The 23,128-nt window shown below is 38.5% G+C and overlaps 1 protein-coding gene across 3 annotated transcripts in view; it reads right to left on the bottom strand.

Annotated features, from left to right (window-relative positions):
• PTPRN2 (protein tyrosine phosphatase receptor type N2) overlaps positions 1-23,128 on the bottom strand; it is a 1,058,681-nt gene that overhangs the window by 21,125 nt on the left and 1,014,428 nt on the right. For all 3 annotated transcript variants that reach the window (XM_084620378.1, XM_084620379.1, XM_084620380.1), the window contains 4 exons: positions 12,711-12,830; positions 11,324-11,490; positions 5,207-5,260; positions 2,920-2,984 (listed from right to left, as the gene is read on the bottom strand). In XM_084620378.1, the coding sequence (XP_084476504.1) occupies positions 2,920-2,984; positions 5,207-5,260; positions 11,324-11,490; positions 12,711-12,830 (406 nt within the window). The remainder of the gene's footprint in view (positions 1-2,919; positions 2,985-5,206; positions 5,261-11,323; positions 11,491-12,710; positions 12,831-23,128) is intronic.

Here is a 23,128-nt window from a genome sequence, read left to right as displayed (position 1 = left end):
TAGTTTAGTGCAACTCTGACCAGCTGTAGTAGCAGTAGATCTGAATTTATAACATATTTTAACAGCTGTATCAGCACTAATTTACTGTGTGATTAGGAGTGAAAATTTTAAACGACAAAAGCATTTACAGTTAAATGCCAAAAAGAAATCATTTCAAATGTAGAAAAGTAAATCATTACATGAAAAAGAAACACCCTTTTCTAAATCTGCCCTATTAAAAATCCCACTAAAGAGCCAAAGCATTTTATTGATTGTTTTCTACTTTCCCACTGCTGAAACTAAATAGTCCTCTATTTACATTGATTTAAAAATGTATTATTGTCTACTTTCTAATAAACCAGACAGTGGAACAAGAACTCAAATTATTCTAAGTTTATTCTTAAAAGTCTTTTTTTTTTTTTTTTGGGGGGGGGGGGGGGAGACTGAATCCTTAATCCTTAAAAGCCTTTTTGAAAGAAATGTTAGTAGATGCTGGCCTTGCAGCTGGGCCCAGATTGAAAGTGCACTTACATTTTTCTGTTTAGAAGGACTGAAGGACTCTAAACTTAGTGCTAGCACTCCACATAAAAGCTTTGGAAATGGCATTCTTTGGTACTCGTGCAATTCATTCTTTAAGAAAAGGAAATGGAAAGAAAGATTTCATGTCCAGGGCTTCAGGCCTTTGATCATTTGATGAACATTGGATCCTCAACCTGGGCCTCAAACTTCTCAGGCCAGACAAAGAAGGCCTAGGCCTCACAGACTGGGCCTAGATTCCTGTCAGAACAAAACCTTTGGCTGCCTCACAGTGTGACAGCCTGGGAAAGGCCCACCTCAGCAGGGTTGAGATGCCCGCTTTGCCCTTTGATCTTTCATTTAAACTACAGCCAAAGCACCAGGTCAGAGGATTTCAAATTGCACACCCCCATTGGCAGAGGGGAGCAGGTCAAGAACAAAATGGGGGTGACCAATCTAAAAAGCCCTGTGACTCCTTTCTTTGGCCAGTTTCACATGACTTGTCTTGTATTGTGCAACACTAAGCCCACACTTAAAATGGAATTTGACATTACATGGTACAATGGAGTCAATAAATGGCATTCTTTAGTGCTCTTACAACAAAGTCAACCCTTCCTTAAGTGGTTGAAAGCCTGAAGCTAGAAAATATTTCTCATTTATTTCTCTATGTGAGCAAATTTCATATATTTTAAATCTAGTTTTCATCACATCCTCTCTTGGCTGATGGCTGAAATGAGTATAACTAATATTTAATAGAGGTGTACATCAGTTTTATCATGTATCGCAGCCATTAATTGGAGAGATGAAGTTGCCACTTGAAATATAAATGTACCAAATAGCTGAAATTCCTACATATTCTTTCACAAAACACAAATACACTTTCCAATGAGACTGGAAAAAATCATCTCATTTTGCTGGAGAATTTTCAGTCTGGGACTTGGCATAAGGCAGGCACACAACTTCTTTTCACATCAATAGCAAGTTCCACATGATGCTCAAGGGCACAAAACATAGCCTTTTGTGTGTGTGTTTGATGAGACATGTTAACAGTCAGAAACAGGGGAGAAGAAATGTCAAACTCCTGTATCTGAAGGAATGGAATGTCATTATTTCTGGGACATGACAATTTCAGAAGCAAGAGAAAGATTGCAAAACATGGATTTTATTTTTAAACTATGTATAGGAAGCTGACTAAGATTAAACAGTTCATTGAATTAACTAATGTTGATACAGTGATTAGAAGTCAAAATGCTAAATATAATTTCTACATGTACATGTCAGCTAATCTGCATTACCATTTTCTTGTGAAGTGAAAACTCACATACACACAGGGCAAGATTGTGACTGACCATAGCACTAGCTTCAAAAAAGGGATGCAGAAAGACAGTGATGAGAAGGCAGAAGACTGCTATTTATTTATTTCTGAAAGTGCGAGGTGCTGTACAAACACAAAGGAAGACATATTCCCTACCCCTAAAAACCTTACACTGTAAGACTATAAAACAGACAGACAGAAATGAAGTGGAAGTAAAGTGTTGATTGACCAAGTCCTTATAAAATAGGGTAGGGCTTTAAAACTGTGCAGCATTGGCTTGTCTCTGCTCCCACTGAGGTAAATGGCTTATGCTGAGCACTTTTGAAACTCCCAACTATTACACTTTTAACACAGTGGGTTATTTACTTTATTTTATTGTCTATTTATCAGACAGTGACTATCTTCATGTACCCCAGCATTTCCCATAATCAAATAAGTTATTGGGGGAATAAAAAGAAAGTACTTCATCCTTCCTGAGGGGAATCCACAGACTTTTTTTTTAAATATATAACAATGTTGATTACTTATGATTTTCAGCTGTGCAGCTAAAACCCTTTATAGAAAGGTGCATTTCACAGATGGGCAAAATGGCGGCACAGGGAAGTTAAGTGACCTGTCCAAGGTCTGGCAAACAGACAATGGCAGAGCCGAGAACAGAATGCCGGTCAGCCAACTCCCGTTCCATTCCATTGCCACATCAACTGAAATACCGTCTCAAAATTGTGTTTAAACTACTGCTGCATAGGTGAGACATGCCTGTACAACCCACTGAAAGGAATCAATTTACTGATTAGACAACACTAAATATTTATCATATAGTTCAAAGCTTTTTTTTTTTTTAGCTGTAATACATATTTAAAATAATAAAATTAAAGCTACAAATCCTGCCTCTTCCAACAGCATACATGTCTAGGCTCCATTCATGACCAGCTTTTTTTTTTTTTTTTAAATCACTACAAGCACTGAAAATAAACTTAAGATCATTCAGTAAAGGGTACAATTTGCCTCTAATTTATTCTTGGGCCTTCTGTGAATATTTCTCTGTGTGTTACTATGGTAACCACCACATCTTTCAGCACTGAGAAAGCCACAAGCTTTTTGATTCTCACCTTTGGCCATTTTATTGAGAACCATGTCAATTAGAATGTAGGTTCCACTTCTTCCTGCACCATCACTGCCAACAGAAAGGGAGAAAGAAAAAACCATCAATGAACATCTAGACTCGAGAAAGAGAAAGGTAGCTATCATTATTTTTATACTGTGTCATACAAGGGGAAGAGAGGATAAATGGGGAGGGAAACAAGAGTAAGAGGAGAGGGAGAGAAAGCTTGCAATGGCTTTAATTAACACAAGCTGTTCATGTAGCATTAACTATTGTTCTACATGGATAGCAGGATTTTGTTTTATAGAGCAAAAGATGTGTTTATTTAAAAAAATAATTAAGCAACAGTGAAAGGGTCAGTAATCCTAGAACAGGCAGTCATTTCTATGCACAAAGTGTTCACATAACAAGCGTATGGAATCTTGTATCCAAGATCAAGAATCATACAACAGGACAGTCACACGAGAGCTGGGGAAGAGAACAGCATCAACAATTCTACATAAATGACTGCTAACTCTATTTGTACTTGAGCAGCTAGGTTAGTTTGCATATGGACAGAGTGGTGCATTTCCCTTTCAGTTACTTTCCACTCTCCTTGACTCCGATCCAAGAACTTAGAATATTTTATTACTTAAGGATCAAATTCTTTCTTCACCAAGAAATAGGATACTAGACATTTGGACTTGAAAAATATCTCTCTATTGATTTCTTCTCTCACCCGCCTTGTTTAATTCTGCCTCAGTTGCGATAAGTGGGGAGAATATTATCATGTGATTTCTAAAAAATATCTTTAACCTTAGGATATTTCCAATCCTCCCTTGGAGATGCCTGATCAAGCCTTGTGAGGAAGCAAAGCTCCCTAATCTGAATGCAGCTTGTGTTCCTGTCAGGGAGCAGCTTGTAATTGGCAGCGTGATGTTCTTTTATGGTTGCTCCTAGCAAACATAATTAAGACTTTAAGTAATAGACTTTTTTCACTTCCCGCCCCAATATTTCTAAAAATGGGCATATGTGACCAATTGATTAGTCATTTTTTTATCAACTAAGTTATTTCTAGTGATAGGTCACTTTGTCTACAGTATTACTAAGGAGGAAAAATGCAACACTGTAATGCACTTATAAGTTCCATTTACACATAGGCTATGAAACTACATCTTTGATAAGCCTCCACTGATGGGACAAGTTTGATCTGTATCATTTACTAGAACAATTTTTGCAGAGAGGTGGCCAGTGCTACTAAGCTCTCTCTCTCTCTTTACCGCATGCCCGATTCCCGACTGTGAAGGAAACAAAGAAACAGAGTCTTATTAATTCATCCAAATAGTGAGTGACAATGTAGTGGCCAGACCTAATAAAACATGAACTGCTAGGCTGAATGTTAGAGACATTTTCATCGATTAGATTCATAGAAGGCCGGCAAAAAATTTAAAGGACAGATCTTTCTACATTATATTCCTTCCTTCTTGGACCTCCTTAGTGAGACACAGGCTCCACTCCATACTGTGCACCACACAATGTGTTATATGATCCTGTCCCTCCATAATGATCTCAGCAGGCTTGTGACACATGCAAAATATGCTGCCCTTCTCCCCCACTAACATGGAGGAGCACATAGTAAGCTATGTGGTGTTTCCTTCCAATGTTATGATCTTTCCTCTGATCTTCCTGTCCACAAAAGAAAGGAAGTGGCTAAAGAATGAGAGCATGGCATTCACTATATAACATTGTCCCTACAGCTACAAAACCTAATATTTACATTATTACTTTAAGTTTTGTAGTGAGCCTTCAAACTGCTCTCATTTACATTCACCATACTGGCAGGCCTAAAGGGAATTTATGTTTAGAAGGTTGAAGCTTACTGCCCAACCAGCGGGCAGTTTTCCCCATCCCATTTCCTCTCATCAGTATTATTAAAAAAACAAAAATAAAAACATTTATCTAAATATTAACAATGCAGAAGACAGTCTAAATTGGGAATACACGGCATTGCAATAACTTTGAAGCATATTTCTGAAATCAAAAAGCTGTAAATGAGACTTTTAAATACAGAAATCAGATGTAACTTGTGAATTAACATCTAAGATCATATTAAAGGGCAGACTTACTATGAAATAAGACCATCAGCTTTACTAGCATAAGAACTAAACTAAATAAATATTTTGACTTGGTTGTGATGTATCATCTTATTTGTGTAGTGATATATCTAAACCTTTAATGTGTCCATTTGGTTTTATTTATGTTAATTTCTTACAGCACAAAAACTTCTCTAAAGCTATTTTAATAATTGTACTTGCCTGCAGTGAACAATTACTGGACAAGAACGACCCCTGTAGCACTTGTTTACTTTTCTGCAATAAAACAGACAAAAATTAATAAATATATTATGTACAATTTCCTAAGCCAACTGTCAAAAGCATAAGTGGTAAGAAAAAGCAAATATTCATCTCTGTAAGAAATATGCAGCTTGATTAGCTCATGTTATCACAAATAACTAAGTTATATACATAGTTTTGCTTCAAGTTTGTTTCTATTTTCCTGTTACAACAAATACATTTAAATTCCAAACATTGTTTCATGATACTCATATTCGCTGGTTAGCCAACAAATAAAGACACTCTCTTCCCATACTCTTTGCAGGTTAGGCAGAATCTCAGGTTGTGTATCATAAGATGTTTTGATTTTCAAAATGAACCTTGAGTTCATGAACTTTCTCACAGAAATTTTTAAATGCATTGTGTGAAGCCAAAATTGAAAGCAGGTATTACAGTCAGAATAATGTGGTCTTGTACAAAAAAGAGATGATCTTCAAAAAAGCAAAGAGTAACTACTCTGAAAAACTTCTTTCAGACATCTAATAATTTATGGTAGGGATGACTAAAATACCAGGGAGCTATGTGGCTATGATCCCAATAGAAGAGTTTTACACACATAACATTTATAAGTAGTTTTATTGTCTAGATTTCTGGCTAACCAGTCTGAAATATTTGAAAAATATAGCTGAAGCCCCAAAAAGGACTACTAAACTGATATGCTGTTGTATTAATGTATTTGGACTAATACCTATTCTCATATCAATGAAGAAATATAAAAATGTTGAAGCAAACCAAGATACTCAGTATGGGATTTTGAATACTTGACACTAAAGAACTAAAATCTATTTAAGTAGGTTTTTTTTTTTAAAAAAACAAAAACGGGTTACTGCTCTAGATATATATTTTACATGTGAAACACATTACTCATCTAAAAATGTAAAGTGTCTATGCATACATTAAAAATGCAAACAGAACAAAGGATAAAATGGGAAAGCACTCTTTCTAAGAAATCAGAACCCTTCCCTCTCTCTCCTTGATTAGACTTTTGATCTTACTGTAAGATCTGCTATAAAACTATTTTATAAGACCGCTTCCAAAGGAGGTCTAGATGCACCAAGGTGATAACTGTTAACAGTAAGTATTTAGCAGAATCTTAATTGCTAAGAAATTGCTGGTGACTATGAGTGTTAGAAATTTTAAAGCATCTCTAATCACTTGAATCATTTAGTTTTTGGCTGTTCATCTATATTCTGTAACAATTGTGCTGGGTAAACTTTCATATATCTTTAAAAATGGCTTACAGCATAGCCTACAGATACTTGAGGATCTATGTTTGAAAGGCAGTCTTTCAGATGCCCACAACTTGACCCAAACAGGCTACCACAGTTACAACAATGTTCCAAATAACCCTGTTTTCACAACTGGCCTTTTGTCATATAAAAGTCTAACCAGATACCATACATAGTAATAATGATACTTCATTCTTGTAACACAAATAACACTTGCGACAGCACTCTGAAGATATAAACATTAACAAATGAATCTTCACAAAACACGTGTGTGGTTGATAAATATGATTAATCCCCATTTTAGAGATGTGGAAACTGAGGCAGAGAGGTGAACTATATACTCAGGGCTTCAGAGCAAATAATTAGTAGAGCTGGGACTAGAATTCAGGATTTCTCCATTCCCAGTCTTGGGCTTATTTTTGTAAACCACACAGCCTCTCACATCTCAACATAGGGGTTTTATCCATATTCTTCCTATAATAAGAGTTAATAAGTACATGAGTTCTGATAATGTGCTAGAATAAGTCACATTCTCTGAAATATGTGTAAAACCACTAAAGAGAACCTGACAGTGGAAATTAAGTATGCTCTCTATCTACTTTCACTAAGGTATTTTTACAGGTACAGACAACAAGCTAATTTATTACCATGCAAAACCTGAATAACCACTACCCCCAAGTTTTAAAAGATTTTTAAGTGAAGAGTTAGATTTTTCTGTAAAGATACATCTTTTAATTATTTCTCAATCACTTATACAGGAGCCTTACAACCAACAGAGAAATTTCATATTTGGGAAGCAACTTCATGAACACAAAATTAAACTGGATATTTAATTATTTCTGTGTTACAGGGTAAATGAGATTTCAAACATCTATAAAGTAACTCAATACAATCATATGTCCAATCTGCAGCTGGTCGCTCTCTACCCTCCTCCACACCTACACCCACCTTGACAGAGTAACTTTCTCCATTTAAAGCTAACAAGTAGACAGCTGTGTTTGTGATTTCTTTTGCACTTGTGTGGTTCCTTTCTTTATTGCGTAGAAACTTTACCAAGATATTAAGCATTGTTGTAATTAATTACAGAGGAAAGTATACTCTCAACAAAAAAATTGAGATTTTTGTAACCTATTTGTAAATCAAACAGACAGAGACATATATGTTGGGAAAAATACACCTTATGTTTATCATTTTTATTGATAAAGTTTCAAACATTTTTATCATCACACATTTCAGAAAACACATGAAAACAAAGGGGTTCAGTCCAGCTGATTTCTAGCTTAGTTTTATGAAAATATTTAAGAAATGCACCAGTATCCCATTTCTAAGCAGAGTGAGTCAAAAATTCATCAGTAAGCAAAGATCTTGAATGCTACAGAAAATATATATATATATATATATATATAAAATATACAGGAAGAATTAACTTAGAAAAGAATGATTAGTAATACAAACCAACCCTTGGCTCATTGAGTGAAAAAGAAATCATCATGCAAACCATCAGCAAGCAAAGGTCAGAGGTCGTTAGAGGCTCAGAAAAGGGGTTTCCCACATTGTCCCTGCTGCAGAGTCACAGTTTCCAATGATCACTTTTGTGACTATGCAACTGGGCTCATATTACTAGCTGCAACATCACAAAAATGACACTGGCAACCGCTAATTAGCTGGCAAAATAAGAATTTGTCCATTTTTAAAGTGAGCAGTGTTAGTAAATGCCATTGCACACAGCAAGAAGTGATAGCATAATATATATATTTTAAGCAAAGCCCTCACATGTGATGCTAATTATCTTTTAGCGTAGCAGTCTCTCTTTAAAGTGTAAATGTGCTCCCTCTGGGCTCAAGAAATATTTAATTACACATATCAGTGCATGACTAACAAGCTAGTCCAGAGTTATAATGATTGGTCTATTCTTCAGAATGAAATTAGGACTCCAGAAGCATTAAAACTGACCAATGATTTCTGTCTCAGCCTCACCTTTTAAGCACTGCATTTTGTAAGGACTTCTTAATATATAAAATAATCTTGTTTCAGCAATTTATACCTAAAAGAACTATATTAAAATACGATAGCTTTTTCCTCTAGGTTTGATTCATCTGCTAAATGCAACATCATCTAAAACACTGTCTGATACACAATAGGAAGAGAAATGTAAGCTTTCAGTTTCCAAAGAGACTTACAAATTTACTTCAATAATAGTTATAGAATCCATATTTCCATAGACTCTGGGCAAGGTAATTTTGGGAATCCAATTTTTCTTGGTGATGAATTATAAAAATAGAGGGTTGGTTATGTATATGCTGAAATTCATATATGTATGTGAATATATAAATATACACACATATCCATATATATATATACACAAACACATTCAATGCACATAAAAACATGGATATTAAAGGGATGAGAGTAGCACTTGCTAGCACCACTTTAAATAAGGGGATGTCGATATTCTGTCAGACACCCATTCTGAGGGCTTTATAACTCAGTTGTGATCATTCACCACAGGTAAAACTTTAAAATAGCAGTTTTTGAGTGTAAAGCATTTATTCTAAAAACCAATTCTAAAATAAATTATCTCAGCAATAGTGCATTACGTTTATCATTAAAAAAAACAACGTAAGATGGCCAAGAAACTGAGAGAGTCATAAAAAGCAACTATTGTGCATGCAAAGATTACTTTTCAGAGAAATTTTACTATGCATTCAGTATTATGGATCTATAATACAAAGTCTACACTCAAGGAATGGTTATGGTAGGCTGTGAATACATATTAAATGAACACTGAAAACTCAGTTAAATCTTAACAGGTTCATTCTGACATCTACCTCAAGTCGGAAGCATGCCAAATGAACTACCTTCCTCTTCCAGTTTTAATTTCTTTTCTTTTAAAATACAGTGGGACTCTTTCATAATGTTGTTTTTCATTTCCCACACAACTTCATTAGAAGACTGCACACTTTTTGAGACAGGGATCGTGTCTCACTATAGGCCTGATCCTGCAGTGAACTGAGTGACTTCTATCCCTGCTGAAGTAAATGAGAAATGAAGTTGCTCAGCACATTGGACAACCTGGCCATATGGATCCATTAATGTTTTCACAGCAATCAGTAGCAAACTTTCCACTGACTGAAAAGGGGAAGAAACAGGTCCTGTGTTTGAACAGTGCTGTGGACTTTTACACCATGACATAATTGATTTTATTATATCGTTTATTAAAGTGGAAATTCAGAATTGCAGTTTGCATATTGCAAAGCATGGAACCAATTCAGGACTTTCACTACAGGATAGTTCACTATAGGCACTATTCTATACCACAGTTCCATTAAAAAGAAGGAAATCAAGCTATAAAAACCACATTACAGTAATATTAAGAGTTTGGACTAGAAGCCAGAGCAAAATCCTTGGAAAATTCAATTACAGCTCCAACTCCATTCTTATGCTAGTGCTCCCTGTTATTCCCTCCTCCTATAGTTTTGCATGAAGACACTGTAGCATATATACAGCATTACCCTGCCAAAATGCACATTGATTTTAGCAGGAGCTGTATCTGAGTATCAGACCCACGATACATAAGGTAACCCACTGTATATAACGTATAGGAGCAGAGTGATGGCTCAAGGATGGAGTTTTGTCCTTAATTCCAAGGGTAACATTTTGCCAGCAGAAAATTATGCAAACTTCCAGCAACCTCAGTTGGATTTAGGGCCAGTTTCTTCTCTCGGATGCACATGCATAGCTTCCACTGGCTTCGTTTATTGGAGGGCAGAAATTGGCCTTAAAATTCCTTGCTTTTGAGCATTTAATTGAGACCTTTAAATTACCTTATCAGTCTGTAGATTAATATTACAGTAAACAGAAAACTACACCCTAATATTTGGCAACTTGCAGGATTTTGAACTGATTGCTCAAACTTTTCAAACACTCTTTTCATTGGCCACAAATTTATCACTGTGGAGTATCTAGTACAAATTAACATCTACACTGGACATATTAAGCATGGTTTTTAAGCAGAATGAGATTATTTCACTCCAATCTTTGTCATTCCTGGCTTTAATTTTGAAATTTAGATTAACAGTAAATATTCAAAGAATCCACTACTTAATTAGAAAGATGAAAAAGTTTAAAATTTTGTCTTTGTATATTAGTATGACACCTGTATTTTAAGGCAATATCAACTTCCTTTAAAATTCATGAGAGATCATACTTTGTCAGAATTTGCCTCTCCCTCTCCAGACTTCTACCCTCTTTCAAGCAACTAAACTCTAAGGGCCTGACCCCGTGGTCCTTAAAGGTATGCAACTCCCACTGGCTTGTCTTCACTGCTCTATAACTCAATGGTAGTTTAGCATGTATACACTGCACAGTGATTTATTTGTGAGATCCCTGCAGTGAGGATCAGAGGGTAGCCACGCAAAAGGTCTTGAAGATGTAAACCCAGGTAAATAGTTGTGAAACAGAGAAATGCAAAGCCACAGGAAAAATATATAGAGGAAACAAATGCGTTCATTCCCTGGATAAGTGAGTGAGTCTTCAGAGCCAGGGAACAGTTAGTTTGTGGGAGAATATGGAAAATTACCTCAGCCTCCCTCTCCCTCGTTACCAAAAAACCACTGTTTATGCATACATATTGCAGAATGGGAGCCTATATTTGTATATAAACATATTGGTCTGACTTCACAAACTTGGTATAGAGTTATTAATTGAGGGACCTCTCTCCAGTACGGATATAGAGGATAACAGAAAGTGTTTCCTATACAAATAGTTCCCCAAATTTGTATTAAATAGACTGTTATGCTTTGTGTTGTACCTGCGAAAATCCAGAAGTGACCTTGTGGAAGCAGGAACTTTCTGATCATGCCAGCTAAGAAAATGGAATTGTGTCACGGTTCGGGTCTCATTGGTCTGTAGGTTTTTCAAGTAGAAGCTCCTCACTAGGAAATCCTCACACCAGATGTGCTCAGAAACCAGATTTACCTGCATTATGTAGAAAGGAAAAAACCAGCAAATCAAGAATTCAAGTTGAAAGTTGGTCTTTCAAAGAACATGGAATCCTTCTGAACGCCAAGAACAAGCATAAGACTTATTTATTAACTGGCAACACCATGGAAATAGTTTGTTACTAGTAGCTATTGTAGCTGTTCTTGCGAGAGGATTAGGGAGTAATGTTTCATTAAATTATGCTTAACATTTCTAGATAGTTTTCTTACAAGTCAAAAAATCTCCAAGTTGAGATTTTAGACTGATTACGATGGGCCATATATATGGTAAAGACGCTGCTTGATAATATGCCTTAGATCTACCCTTTCATTCTTCACTTGGAGACACCCACAATGATTGCCTTCCAGAAAATTGTCCAGGATGATTTGAGTAGTTTTCTTAAAAAAATAAATAAATGAGTCTCTCTCACTTGAGAACTTTCAGCCAATTTATTCTGTTCTGCAGAAGCCTACACATAATATGAAGAGCGGGATCATTTTTACAACTGATAATATTTTAGAAAAAAAAATGCATAACTGGAGTTCAACTAACTATTATTCCTCAGAATCATTTATCACTTATTCTTCACACTGTGCCCATTATAGTATTATTGTCTTCATTCACTAAACCAGAAGACCAGGGAAAATAATGGACACCCAAAAGTCATTGTACATAGCAACAATGTGATATGATTGATATACTGAGACAGATATATCAAACAGAAAGAATGTAATTTTTTTTCCACATAACTGTGGCTGAAGCTAAAAAGTAAATAGCTTTAATCACAGAAGAATGTATATGTATATAATTACACACACACACAGGCTCTCTCTATAAACCCATATATAGCTCTCCTAAGGCACAATTCGTTATTTATAAACATACTATTTTCCTTAAAAATATAAATATTCAGTTATTACATACTTTCGTATATTAATCACAAATCAATGAGTGGGAGATTCTCTATCCTTTATCTTACCAATATATTTGACCCATCGTTTACTAGATTTTCTTCTATGTAAAACTACATTGTTATCAAAATATGCATAGTTTTTTCTGTGAACATAAAACAACTCATAAGTACCACTACACTAGCATAATATGGGAAACCTCAAGTCAATTTACAGGTCAGATCTGATTAAACAATATTTTGCTCTGTATGAAATCAGTCCACACACTTACTGTCAAGTTTACAACCAGATATTTTGTTTAAGTACCTCATAGATGTGGTAGAGGTTTGACCCTTCATCTGGCCAATAGTGGTAGCACTGCTTGACTCCATTTTCAGTAAGGGGTGTCAGCATGACAATAACCACACAGCCGTTCTCCCAGACCATCTGCAGACAAAGACAGACACCGTGGCCACACTGTGACTGCCTAATTATTGCGTGACATGTATAATTACTGCACTCAGACACACAATCAAAATTTATTCCATTCACAGGAAAATTTATTTCATTTTCATTAGAGACTTTTACTCTGCAGCTGCTTTCAAATCCCTGAATAAACTGGCACCATATTTTGCATGCTTCCCTGAAATATTAAAGAATTTCCAATGAATTCAATCCATGCCCTTAAAAAAACAAAAAACAAACAAACAAACAAAAAAAGAAAACCCCACAAAGCTTCCCATCCCTAGGACTGTTTTCAGCTGTTTTTCTTTCACACTTTCAGATCCATAAAGGAAATGTTTAAAAAAACCACAACTGTTTAGTGTCTGATGTTTTATACTAAAAGAGCATGGACACATGTAATTAACAATATACTGACTTGCTAAAGTAACGCAAACTGAAGTCTGTTTGTATGCTCAGATTTGTTTCTTTTTGCTGTTTGTTATGCACAAAAAGCTGCTGAACAAGTACCTTAATGAAGTAGTCATAAAAGTTGCATCCAACAAAGCTTAGGGGCAACAAAAAACTCTCCTTGAGAACTACTGAGGTGGATAAATGTTCCTTTCACAAACATTGTGTTAAAATATATTTACTGACATGTACATTTTTAATTTAAATTTTATGTAGGATATAAAATGAAAAAGTGCAACCCACCCTCCAGACTATCCACTCCCCAAACAAGACAGCAGGAGCACAAGAGAACAACGAACCAGCTAACAGCATGACTGTTTAATAATTTAAAATAGCCACAGAGTGGAAAATAGGAATCCAAGGCTCTTCAACTAAAGGGTTTGTGGATGTTTTCACACAAACAAGAAAACAAGCAAAGATCGTCTGGCATATCTGCGTTCCAAACACAGCTCATGAGTGAACAAAAACACGGCTATGAATTAATACTGAGCAGCATAATCATGAAAAACCATTATTATTATGGTGTACATTGATGTTATATTTGCATACAACTTTCATTGTCTTTTTATTAGCATATTAAATTACTGAGTGAAAAGAAAACTGCTCTTTTTGTGAAGGGTTAAGTTTATTTCACAGAAATATTCATAAGCAACTGTATTGAGATGTAAATTTTGTAAATACAAAGGGCCTTTATCTAAACTGCACAAAAATGATACATTTAATTAAATTTTTTTAAATGCATATTATACAGTCAAATAAAAAGGTTTTCCATTTAATAGTATTAAGTCTCCTCTTTTAAATCTATCTTGCATATGTACACAAATATTTTCCTTTAACATAAATTTGTTTCCTTATACAGTACAATAGTTAACATCCGTAAAGCATCTTTTTATACCAAAACTTAGTGAAATATATTTTGGGTTTCTAAAGTTTGGGGCTTTTTTTGTGATTTTGGGAGGCGGGGCTCAGAGAGGCAAATTATGACTAATTTTTTCTTGGAGTAAATACATTTATCCCTCTTCCCCAATCCCCCCCCACCCGCCAAAAAGAAAAGAGACTGGTCTTCTCTGAATGAACCAAGGTTCCTAACAAGATCTTTAGAATCCATCAGCCCCTTCTGCCACCAATTCTCAACATTTCAAAAATGGTAAACTTGGGTTACATTGGTATAGAATTTATTAAAATTATTCTTTTTCTTTGGTGGATTTTTATTGGTTTTATCCTATAACTGGACACCTTAGGTAAATTAGGGAAGATAATGCCATTTTCACCCAGGCCCACACATCTTCAGACTTCTTTAGTTTGAAATCAGACTAAGATAAGAATTCTTACTTTAAAGGTATACAGACTTTAAAACTATCCTCACTAAATCAGTACTTTCATCACATCACAATTTAATGTGCCTTTAGAAGGTATAGAAGCTCATTGAAGCCATTACGAAAATGAGGAGAAACACAGTTTTTATGAGTGTAATAAAAATACAATGATCTAGACCATAAACTAATCATCTAGCACTCTGCTTGTGCCACCCAAGTGTAACATTATAGAAGCCCACTCATTTAGAGAGGAATCCTTACAGTTTGGTTACACCGTTCATTGGTTCAAAGATACAGCATTTCATTACAGAGGAGCTGTCTGAATCTCTGAAGATTTCATTAAGTATAAATCCAAATGAAAGTTAATTTAAACAAACAATTTCCAAGTTACTCTGGGGTATAATATTTCTTTAAGGTCATTGTGTGAAAACGTAGAAGCCAAATACACTAAATCAAACAGGCAATGCAATCTAGTAGCGTCGTCATCACCACCACAGGCAGTTGTGACTGTATTGCCAGTGCTTCCCGGACATAAGAGATAGTCACCAAGACGCATCGACGGGGACTTTAAGATTAACATGTATTCTCCATTTTTTTAAACAACACTTTGTTGGGCCATCAGACATTTACTTGTATTTCTTCATGGATAAAAGTAGAAGAGGGATGGACCAAACCCAGACCACAGAATTTTACACTGTGGCCAATGGATGACCTCATTCATAATCTGGGGGTGGGGCCTTCAGAAACTACAACTCCTGGAGCACTATACTTCGGGCCCTTGTTTCCCAGAATTCCTTGCCTCCTGAAGCATAGCCAGTTCCTGCCCAAATGCTAGTGTTGCTTTTCATTCTCCAATTCCACCTTTGTCTAGATCAGGTTCTGTTCTAACTTTGCTTCCTGCATTATAATTTTCTGCCAGGAAGTATATACTTCTGCCAAGTCCTGCTTAGCTTCCTCCAGTTGTTCCTCCAGGCTGTGAAGATGTCTCAGGGTTTCCAAGTGATCTAACAAGTCCTTCCAATCCTCTTTTTTGTGTCAATAAGGGCTAAGCATCCTTGACTGTAGCTGCAGTACCTGAGTAGGTTTCTCCCTTACTGGCTCAGGTACCATCCCCTACCACATCGAGGCCATGAAACCTTGCCAGTCTCTGCCCTGGATCACAGGCCATGGAAAACTCCTCACCGCTCTGACTCTCTCTCAGCCACGCTGACCTTGTACCTCTAACTCCACCACAGCTGACAAGTCCCTCTGTGTACCCAAGATATGTGGAATGGGAGGTGTCGGTCTATAATACCAGACGGAAGTCCATTTCCCCTGGTAAGAGTTTGCCTGCAGCCTGATTCCCCCAGGCCCCTCAGTACCGGTTTCCTCAGTTTGATGGATCCCACAGAGGGTGATGTACAACCCTGACTTAAGGAGCCTCTCAAACCACAAATCCAGGCAGTCACACTCCATCCGGGGACAGTGTCTTATCACATGTCCCAGTTGCTCACAGCTAAAACACAAAATGAGGCTTCCCTGGCTACCTTCCATGATGCTTCCACTGGAGGGAACAACTGGGCTCGGGGTCAATGGCTGATCTGAGCGCCAAAATTTAGGGCTGCCCAGGATTCTTCTTCCCGGTGGGGATTCCTCAGCCTCTGGAGACTGGGGTCTTACCTCTTCCTGCTTTCTTGGGGTGATATTTTTACTCTGGCCCAGCACACAGCTTGCTTGGTACTATCTGTCTCCAAATAGGCCTCTTTTCTTTCTATTAGAGTGCTGGCAGAAACTGGCCAAAATGGCCAGACTCAGCTTTGGGCCCCACCTAGCAGAACCTGCAGAAATTGTTTTATGACAATTTGATCCATAATTTCCCCTACAGAGTATGTCTTTGTGTATAGCCTGCACAATGCCAGGTCTCAGAGCCACTGAGTCATCACCCTGGGCTGTGTTCCCTGAGGGAATGGTTCCATTCTACAGTGGTGTTGATAGGCTTCAGGTGTCAGCTCCAACTGATCTAAAGTGACTTCTCTGACTAGGGAATGTGATTTTGTCAGCTCATCGGACAGGGCCCTATATTCCGCTTGGGCCTCCCCTGACAGAAATAGGTGCTACCTGGGATACCCAGGATGATTCTTCCCATCTGCTGCTCTAGCCACCCATTCAAATATACATAAAATGCCTCCAGGTTATTGTCTGACCCCAGCTTCACCAACCCCGAAACTGGCATGCTGACGTCTCCTTCCCCAGGAGGCACTCAATTTCCTGAGGTCAGTTTTTCCCAGGCATTGCAGGAAATGCTCCTGTTGCAGCTGCTGGGTTGCCTGCTGCCTTTGCTGTCCTTGCAGCACCTGCAGGAGGCAGCCTGGGTTTGATTTTGCTGTGCTGCCAGCATGCAGACTACGTCCTCCATTCTGCAGCTTTTCCATTATTTCTCCTTTTTCAGAGGGGTTCTCAGTGGATCCCAGACAAGCCCTGACATGTGACAAAGTTGTCATCACAATATGCCCCCCCCTTGTGGCTAGATGTGTCATTGAAGCAGCTGTGCCTCAATTTTCCCTGACTGTCATAGAATCATAGAATATCAGGGTTGGAAGGGACCTCAGGAGGTCATCTAGTCCAACCCCCTGCTCAAAGCAGGACCAATCCCCAACTAAATCATCCCAGCCAGGGCTTTGTCAAGCCTGACCTTAAAAACTTCTAAGGAAGGGGATTCCACCACCTCCCTAGGTAACGCATTCCAATGTTTCACCACCCTCCTAGTGAAAAAGTTTTTCCTGATATCCAACCTAAACCTCCCCCACTGCAACTTGAGACCATTACTCCTCATTCTGTCATCTGCTATCACTGAGAACAGTCTAGATCCATCCTCTTTGAAACCTCCCTTTCAGATAGTTGAAAGCAGCTATCAAATCCACCCTCATTCTTCTCTTCTGCAGACTAAACAATCCCAGTTCCCTCAGCCTCTCCTCATAAGTCATGTGTTCCAGTCCCCTAATAATTTTTGTTGCCCTCTGCTGGACGTTTTCCAATTTTTCCACATCCTTCTTGTAGTGTGGGGCCCAAAACTGGACACAGTACTCCAGATGAGGACCAACGTCGAATAGAGGGGAACGATCACGTCCCTCGATCTGCTGGCAATGCCCCTACTTATACATCCCAAAATGCCATTGGCCTTCTTGGCAACAATGGCAGACTGTTGACTCATATCCAGCTTCTCGTCCACTGTAACCCCTAGGTCTTTTTCTATAGAACTGCTGCCTAGCCATTCGGTCCCTAGTCTGTAGCGGTGCATGGGATTCTTCTGTCCTAAGTGCAGGACTCTGCACTTGTCCTTGTTGAACCTCATCGGATTTCTTTTGGCCCAATCCTCTAATTTGTCTAGGTCCCTCTGTATCCTATCCCTATCCTCCAGCATATCTACCTCTCCTCCTTTAGTGTCATCTGCAAACTTGCTGAGAGTGCAATCCACATCATCCTCCAGATCATTTATGAAGATATTGAACAAAACCTGCCCCAGGACCGACTCCTGGGGCACTCCACTTGATACCGGCTGCCAACTAGACATGGAGCCATTGATCACTAACCGTTGAGCCCAACAATCTAGCCAGCTTTCTATCCACTTTATTGTCCATTCATCCTGCCCTTCTTTAACTTGCTGGCAAGAATACTGTGGGAGATCGTGTCAAAAGCTTTGCTAAAGTCAAGGAACAACACGTCCACTGCTTTCCCCTCATCCACAGAGCCAGTTATCTCGTCATAGAAGGCAGTTAGATTAGTCAGGTATGACTTGCCCTTGGTGAATCCATGCTGACTGTTCCTGATTACTTTCCTCTCCTCTAAGTGCTTCAGAATTGATTCCTTGAGGACCTGCTCCATGATTTTTCCGGGGACTGAGATGAGGCTGACTGGCCTGTATTTCCTTGGATCCTCCTCCTTCCCTTTTTTAAAGATGGGCACTACATTAGCCTTTTTCCAGTCATCCGGGACCTCCCCCGATCGCCATGAGTTTTCAAAGATAATGGCCAATGGCTCTGCAATCACATCCGTCAACTCCTTTTGACCTACTCCAGCTGCAGATAGTGGTGAGCTGGAGCCGGTTCACACCAGGTAAGCACCTCCGGGACTCCCCACCTCGCACCCCGGCAGGTGCCTCTGGCTCTTAGGGGTGGAGTGGGCACCCACTACGGTGGCCCACGAGACCCTCCTGCCTGGTTCTGGGGGCAGACAGGGGAAGGGGATGGATGGGGCAGGAGTCCCAGGAGGCTGGGGTGGGCAACGACCCCCGCGTGGAGTGAGGAGGGAACCTGTTGTTAAGATTTTGGCAGCTCATCACTGGCTGCAGAGGTGACCTAAGTAAACCTTCAGCCTGGCGCTTATCTTCTTCCTCCTCCCTGGTTCAATCAATCCCCTGATCCAGGGGCTGGCACGCTCCTCCCATTACTCAGGGTTCCAGGTAGGCTTCAGGTCATCAGAGCCCCATCTTAGCAAGGCTTCCAGCTTTCCCCGGAGAAGCCTGTCTGGTCCTTTTTTCCACTTTCTCCCTCACAGCCTTCTTTTCAGGCTGCTTCCCAGTGAAAGGGCACTTCCTAATTCTCTTCTCTAGGTCTCCTCCCCACAACTGGGCTCATCCAGCTTTCTATGGCGGCAAACCCTGCCTCCCCGCACTGCATTTTATTTCTAATTAGTCCTGGCTTACCTTCCAGGTGCACCAAGGCTGGTTAATTGGCCTCTCAGGACCATTTTAACCCTTTTGCAACCTGTATGGGGTAAAGACAATCACAGGCCCTTGTACGCCTTTCAAGTTGGCAATGTGGCACCCCTGCTTATAGAAGAAACATTCAACGACAATCAGAAGCAGTAGCCTAGTAGGAGAGCTGCTGATGCTAACTAATGACTGGAAGACCAATGATAAATTCCTGAATTTTTCAAATTATGTATGCAATAAAAGAGCAAAGAGATTGTAAGCTCTTTGATGCAGGCAGGGACTGTCTCTTTGTTATATGTTTGTACATATAACACTAGGGCCCTAGCCTCTAAATGTTACTGTAATACAAATAAAATAATGAATAATAATGCAAAATAAGATATTCTTTGCTCATTTAGCTAGTGCAGTTTCACTTTAATTGTTTATTACTGTATAATACTTCCAGTAGACCAAGAACCTTTGAATGGAATGCACTGCGTAAACGTAGTGAAATTTTCATTATATGAGATCTCCCTACTGACTCTGCTCTGAAAGCTATGCTGAGAAATGAGGTCAGAGTATCATTTTCTATGCACGAACTAGAAATTTTACAAACTACATGCACATGGATTAATACAGCTCAATTTAACTATCTTTAACGTGGTTCTGCTGTATGCTTCAACCTCAAGACAGTTCTCACAGGTGAGTAAAACCATCTTTTTCATTCATTACAAATTAAGGGCTAGTCCTGCCACCCTTAGATGAAAAGTGTATTAATTTGATATCATTGGGGCTACTTGTGGGTGAAATTCACCATATGCAGAAAGCCCACACAGGGCTATGTGTCATGTCAGTCTCATATAAGTGGTGAACAGAACTGGTGAGTGCCCTCTGCATAAGGATGAATTTCACTCTGTGTGGATTACTTGCATAAGGGTTGTAGAATTGGTTTCCAAATAAAGACAAAAACAAAGCTGTAAATGGAAGAATCATTGCATTGTAACACTATCATCAAGAGTGACAACTTTAAAAAAAAATTAGAAAATTTTAAAATCTCCTTGGTCATTAGCTTTTAATAAAACAACTTTGGTTAATCACTTAAAAATTCTCATGTTTCAGGTATTCTTACAAGGGAATGGTAATTGTTTTAAGTGCATATTCAAAATAATTAGTCCATCCAAAACCTTGTGTGTGGAAGGTGGCACTAATCCTATATCTTATTTTAATGACCAGGGAAGTGATCACATGTGTGCTTCAACTAGAAATACTGCACTTCTTTAGTAGGGACGATGGACAAATTTTAAGAATGAATGGATTTCAGTGTAGACAACACATATGGTCATAGGTTAAATCCAACTTCTGTTAATTAAAAACAAGAACAAGCTGATCATCCAAGTAATAGGCAATATTTTAAAATACATTGCAGCAGGCACCGTCTGGGTATTTTAACAATGGGAATAAAGTAGCCGCACAGAAAAAAAAAAGGTAAATTTATTTTTCAGGGTTTTAATAAAACCTGACAATGTTAAAGACAAAGAAAAACTCAGCACTGAGAAAGAAGAAAATTCCTTAAAATTAAAAATGTAAAATCCAAACCATTGCAGAATCAGATATATTTTACTGGTTAGATTTTGTGAAGCTGAATTAATTTAACAATGGCTTATTTTTAACTTCTTCATTTCAAATGGATAGCGTTAATCACAAAACGATTTTTTTCCACCACAAAAAAAGTTTTGATTAAATGAAAATGTTTACATTTAAACTTCTTGTGTTTTAATTGAAAAACCAAAAATTTAAATCAAGGCATGTTTTGATTTTGGATTTGCAATTTTTCAATTAAAGCAAAAAATATCCATACAAATGAATATTTTCCATGAAAATGTAAATGAAGTCAAAAAAACAATTTTCTGTCCAAAATGTTTTGATGGAAAATGTCTGATGATCTTTAATATTTCACATAAGACAAGGATCAAACTGGGCCAAGTCACGGCTAAGTCATATGGCTCAGCAAATAGGAACTTTAAAGACAGAAAGCTGTTGGAAAAAGTCTGTAGGGTTGCAAAGACAGCCTTCAAAATATGCGTTGAGATATAAACAGTCTTTGCAGGTAGCTTGAAACAATAACTCAAAGGACTGGGAAACTTACATCAACATAGCTACATGTCTCAGGGGTGTGAAAAATCCACACTGAGAGACACAGGTAAGCTGACCTAACCCCCACTGTAGACAGCACCAGATCAACAGAATTCTTCTGTCAACGTAGCCACCACTTCTTCATCGGGTGGGTCACCTATACCAGTGGGAGGGGTTCTCCTGTCCGTGTAGGTAGTGTCTACACTGCAGTGCTACAGCAGTGCAAATGTAGCGCAGTAGCTGGGTCACTGCAGCAGTTTAAGTGTAGACACACCCTTAAGAGAGGCAAGAACTGTTCCCAGTAATTTCAATGTGGTGTTAAATCAGCCTAATTATGACAATTTAAATGTCAAGACTGGTTTCAGAGTAACAGCCGTGTTAGTCTGTATTCGCAAAAAGAAAAGGAGTACTTGTGGCACCTTAGAGACTAACCAATTTATTTGAGCATGAGCTTTCGTGAGCTACAGCTCACTTCATCGGATGCATGCTGTGGAAACTGCAGCAGACTTTATTTATACACAGAGAATATGAAAAAATACCTCCTCCCACCCCACTGTCCTGCTGGTAATAGCTTATCTAAAGTGATCATCAGGTGGGCCATTTCCAGCACAAATCCAGGTTCTCTCACCCTCCACCCCCCCACACAAATTCACTCTCCTGCTGGTGATAGCCCATCCAAAGTGACAACTCTTTACACAATGTGCATGATAATCAAGTTGGGCCATTTCCTGCACAAATCCAGGTTCTCTCACCCTCTCACCCCCCTTCCAAAAACCACACACACAAACTCACTATCCTGCTGGTAATAGCTCATCCAAAGTGACCATTCTCCCTACAATGTGCATAATTAAGGTGGGCCATTTCCAGCACAAATCCAGGTTTTCTCACATCCCCCCCACCCCCATGTGTGTGTATGGGTGTATGTATGTATGTATGTGTGTGTATGGGGGTGGGGGGGATGTGAGAAAACCTGGATTTGTGCTGGAAACGGCCCACCTTAATTATGCACATTGTAGGGAGAATGGTCACTTTGGATGAGCTATTACCAGCAGGATAGTGAGTTTGTGTGTGTGGTTTTTGGGAGGGGGGTGAGGGGGTGAGAGAACCTGGATTTGTGCAGGAAATGGCCCAACTTGATTATCATGCATATTGTGTAAAGAGTTGTCACTTTGGATGGGCTATCACCAGCAGGAGAGTGAATTTGTGTGGGGGGGTGGAGGGTGAGAAAACCTGGATTTGTGCTGGAAATGGCCCACCTGATGATCACTTTAGATAAGCTATTACCAGCAGGACAGTGGGGTGGGAGGAGGTATTTTTTCATATTCTCTGTGTATAAATAAAGTCTGCTGCAGTTTCCACAGTATGCATCCGATGAAGTGAGCTGTAGCTCACGAAAGCTCATGCTCAAATAAATTGGTTAGTCTCTAAGGTGCCACAAGTACTCCTTTTCTTTTTGCGAATGTCAAGACTGTTACCCAATGTTAACATTGCCAATTGACACACACACACACACACGAGGGACAATCATATTATGAAGATCTGCACAATATGATATGACTGGCATTTCATTTTGGTATGGAGTGCATGGCACTTGGTCAGCAGGCAGAGATTGGGAGGGTACAACTACTATTCTCCCATCCAATTTAAGCCATAATTCAAGGACAAGCATGGTAACCATGCACTGCTTTATTGAATGGCTGTGCAATTACTAATGA

The sequence above is a fragment of the Lepidochelys olivacea genome (assembly GCF_965140295.1).
Source record: "Lepidochelys olivacea isolate rLepOli2 genome assembly, chromosome: 2".
NCBI lineage: Eukaryota > Metazoa > Chordata > Testudines > Cheloniidae > Lepidochelys > Lepidochelys olivacea.
The sequence above is the reverse complement of the archived record's forward strand: the minus strand, read 5'-3'. Positions and strand labels throughout refer to the sequence as shown.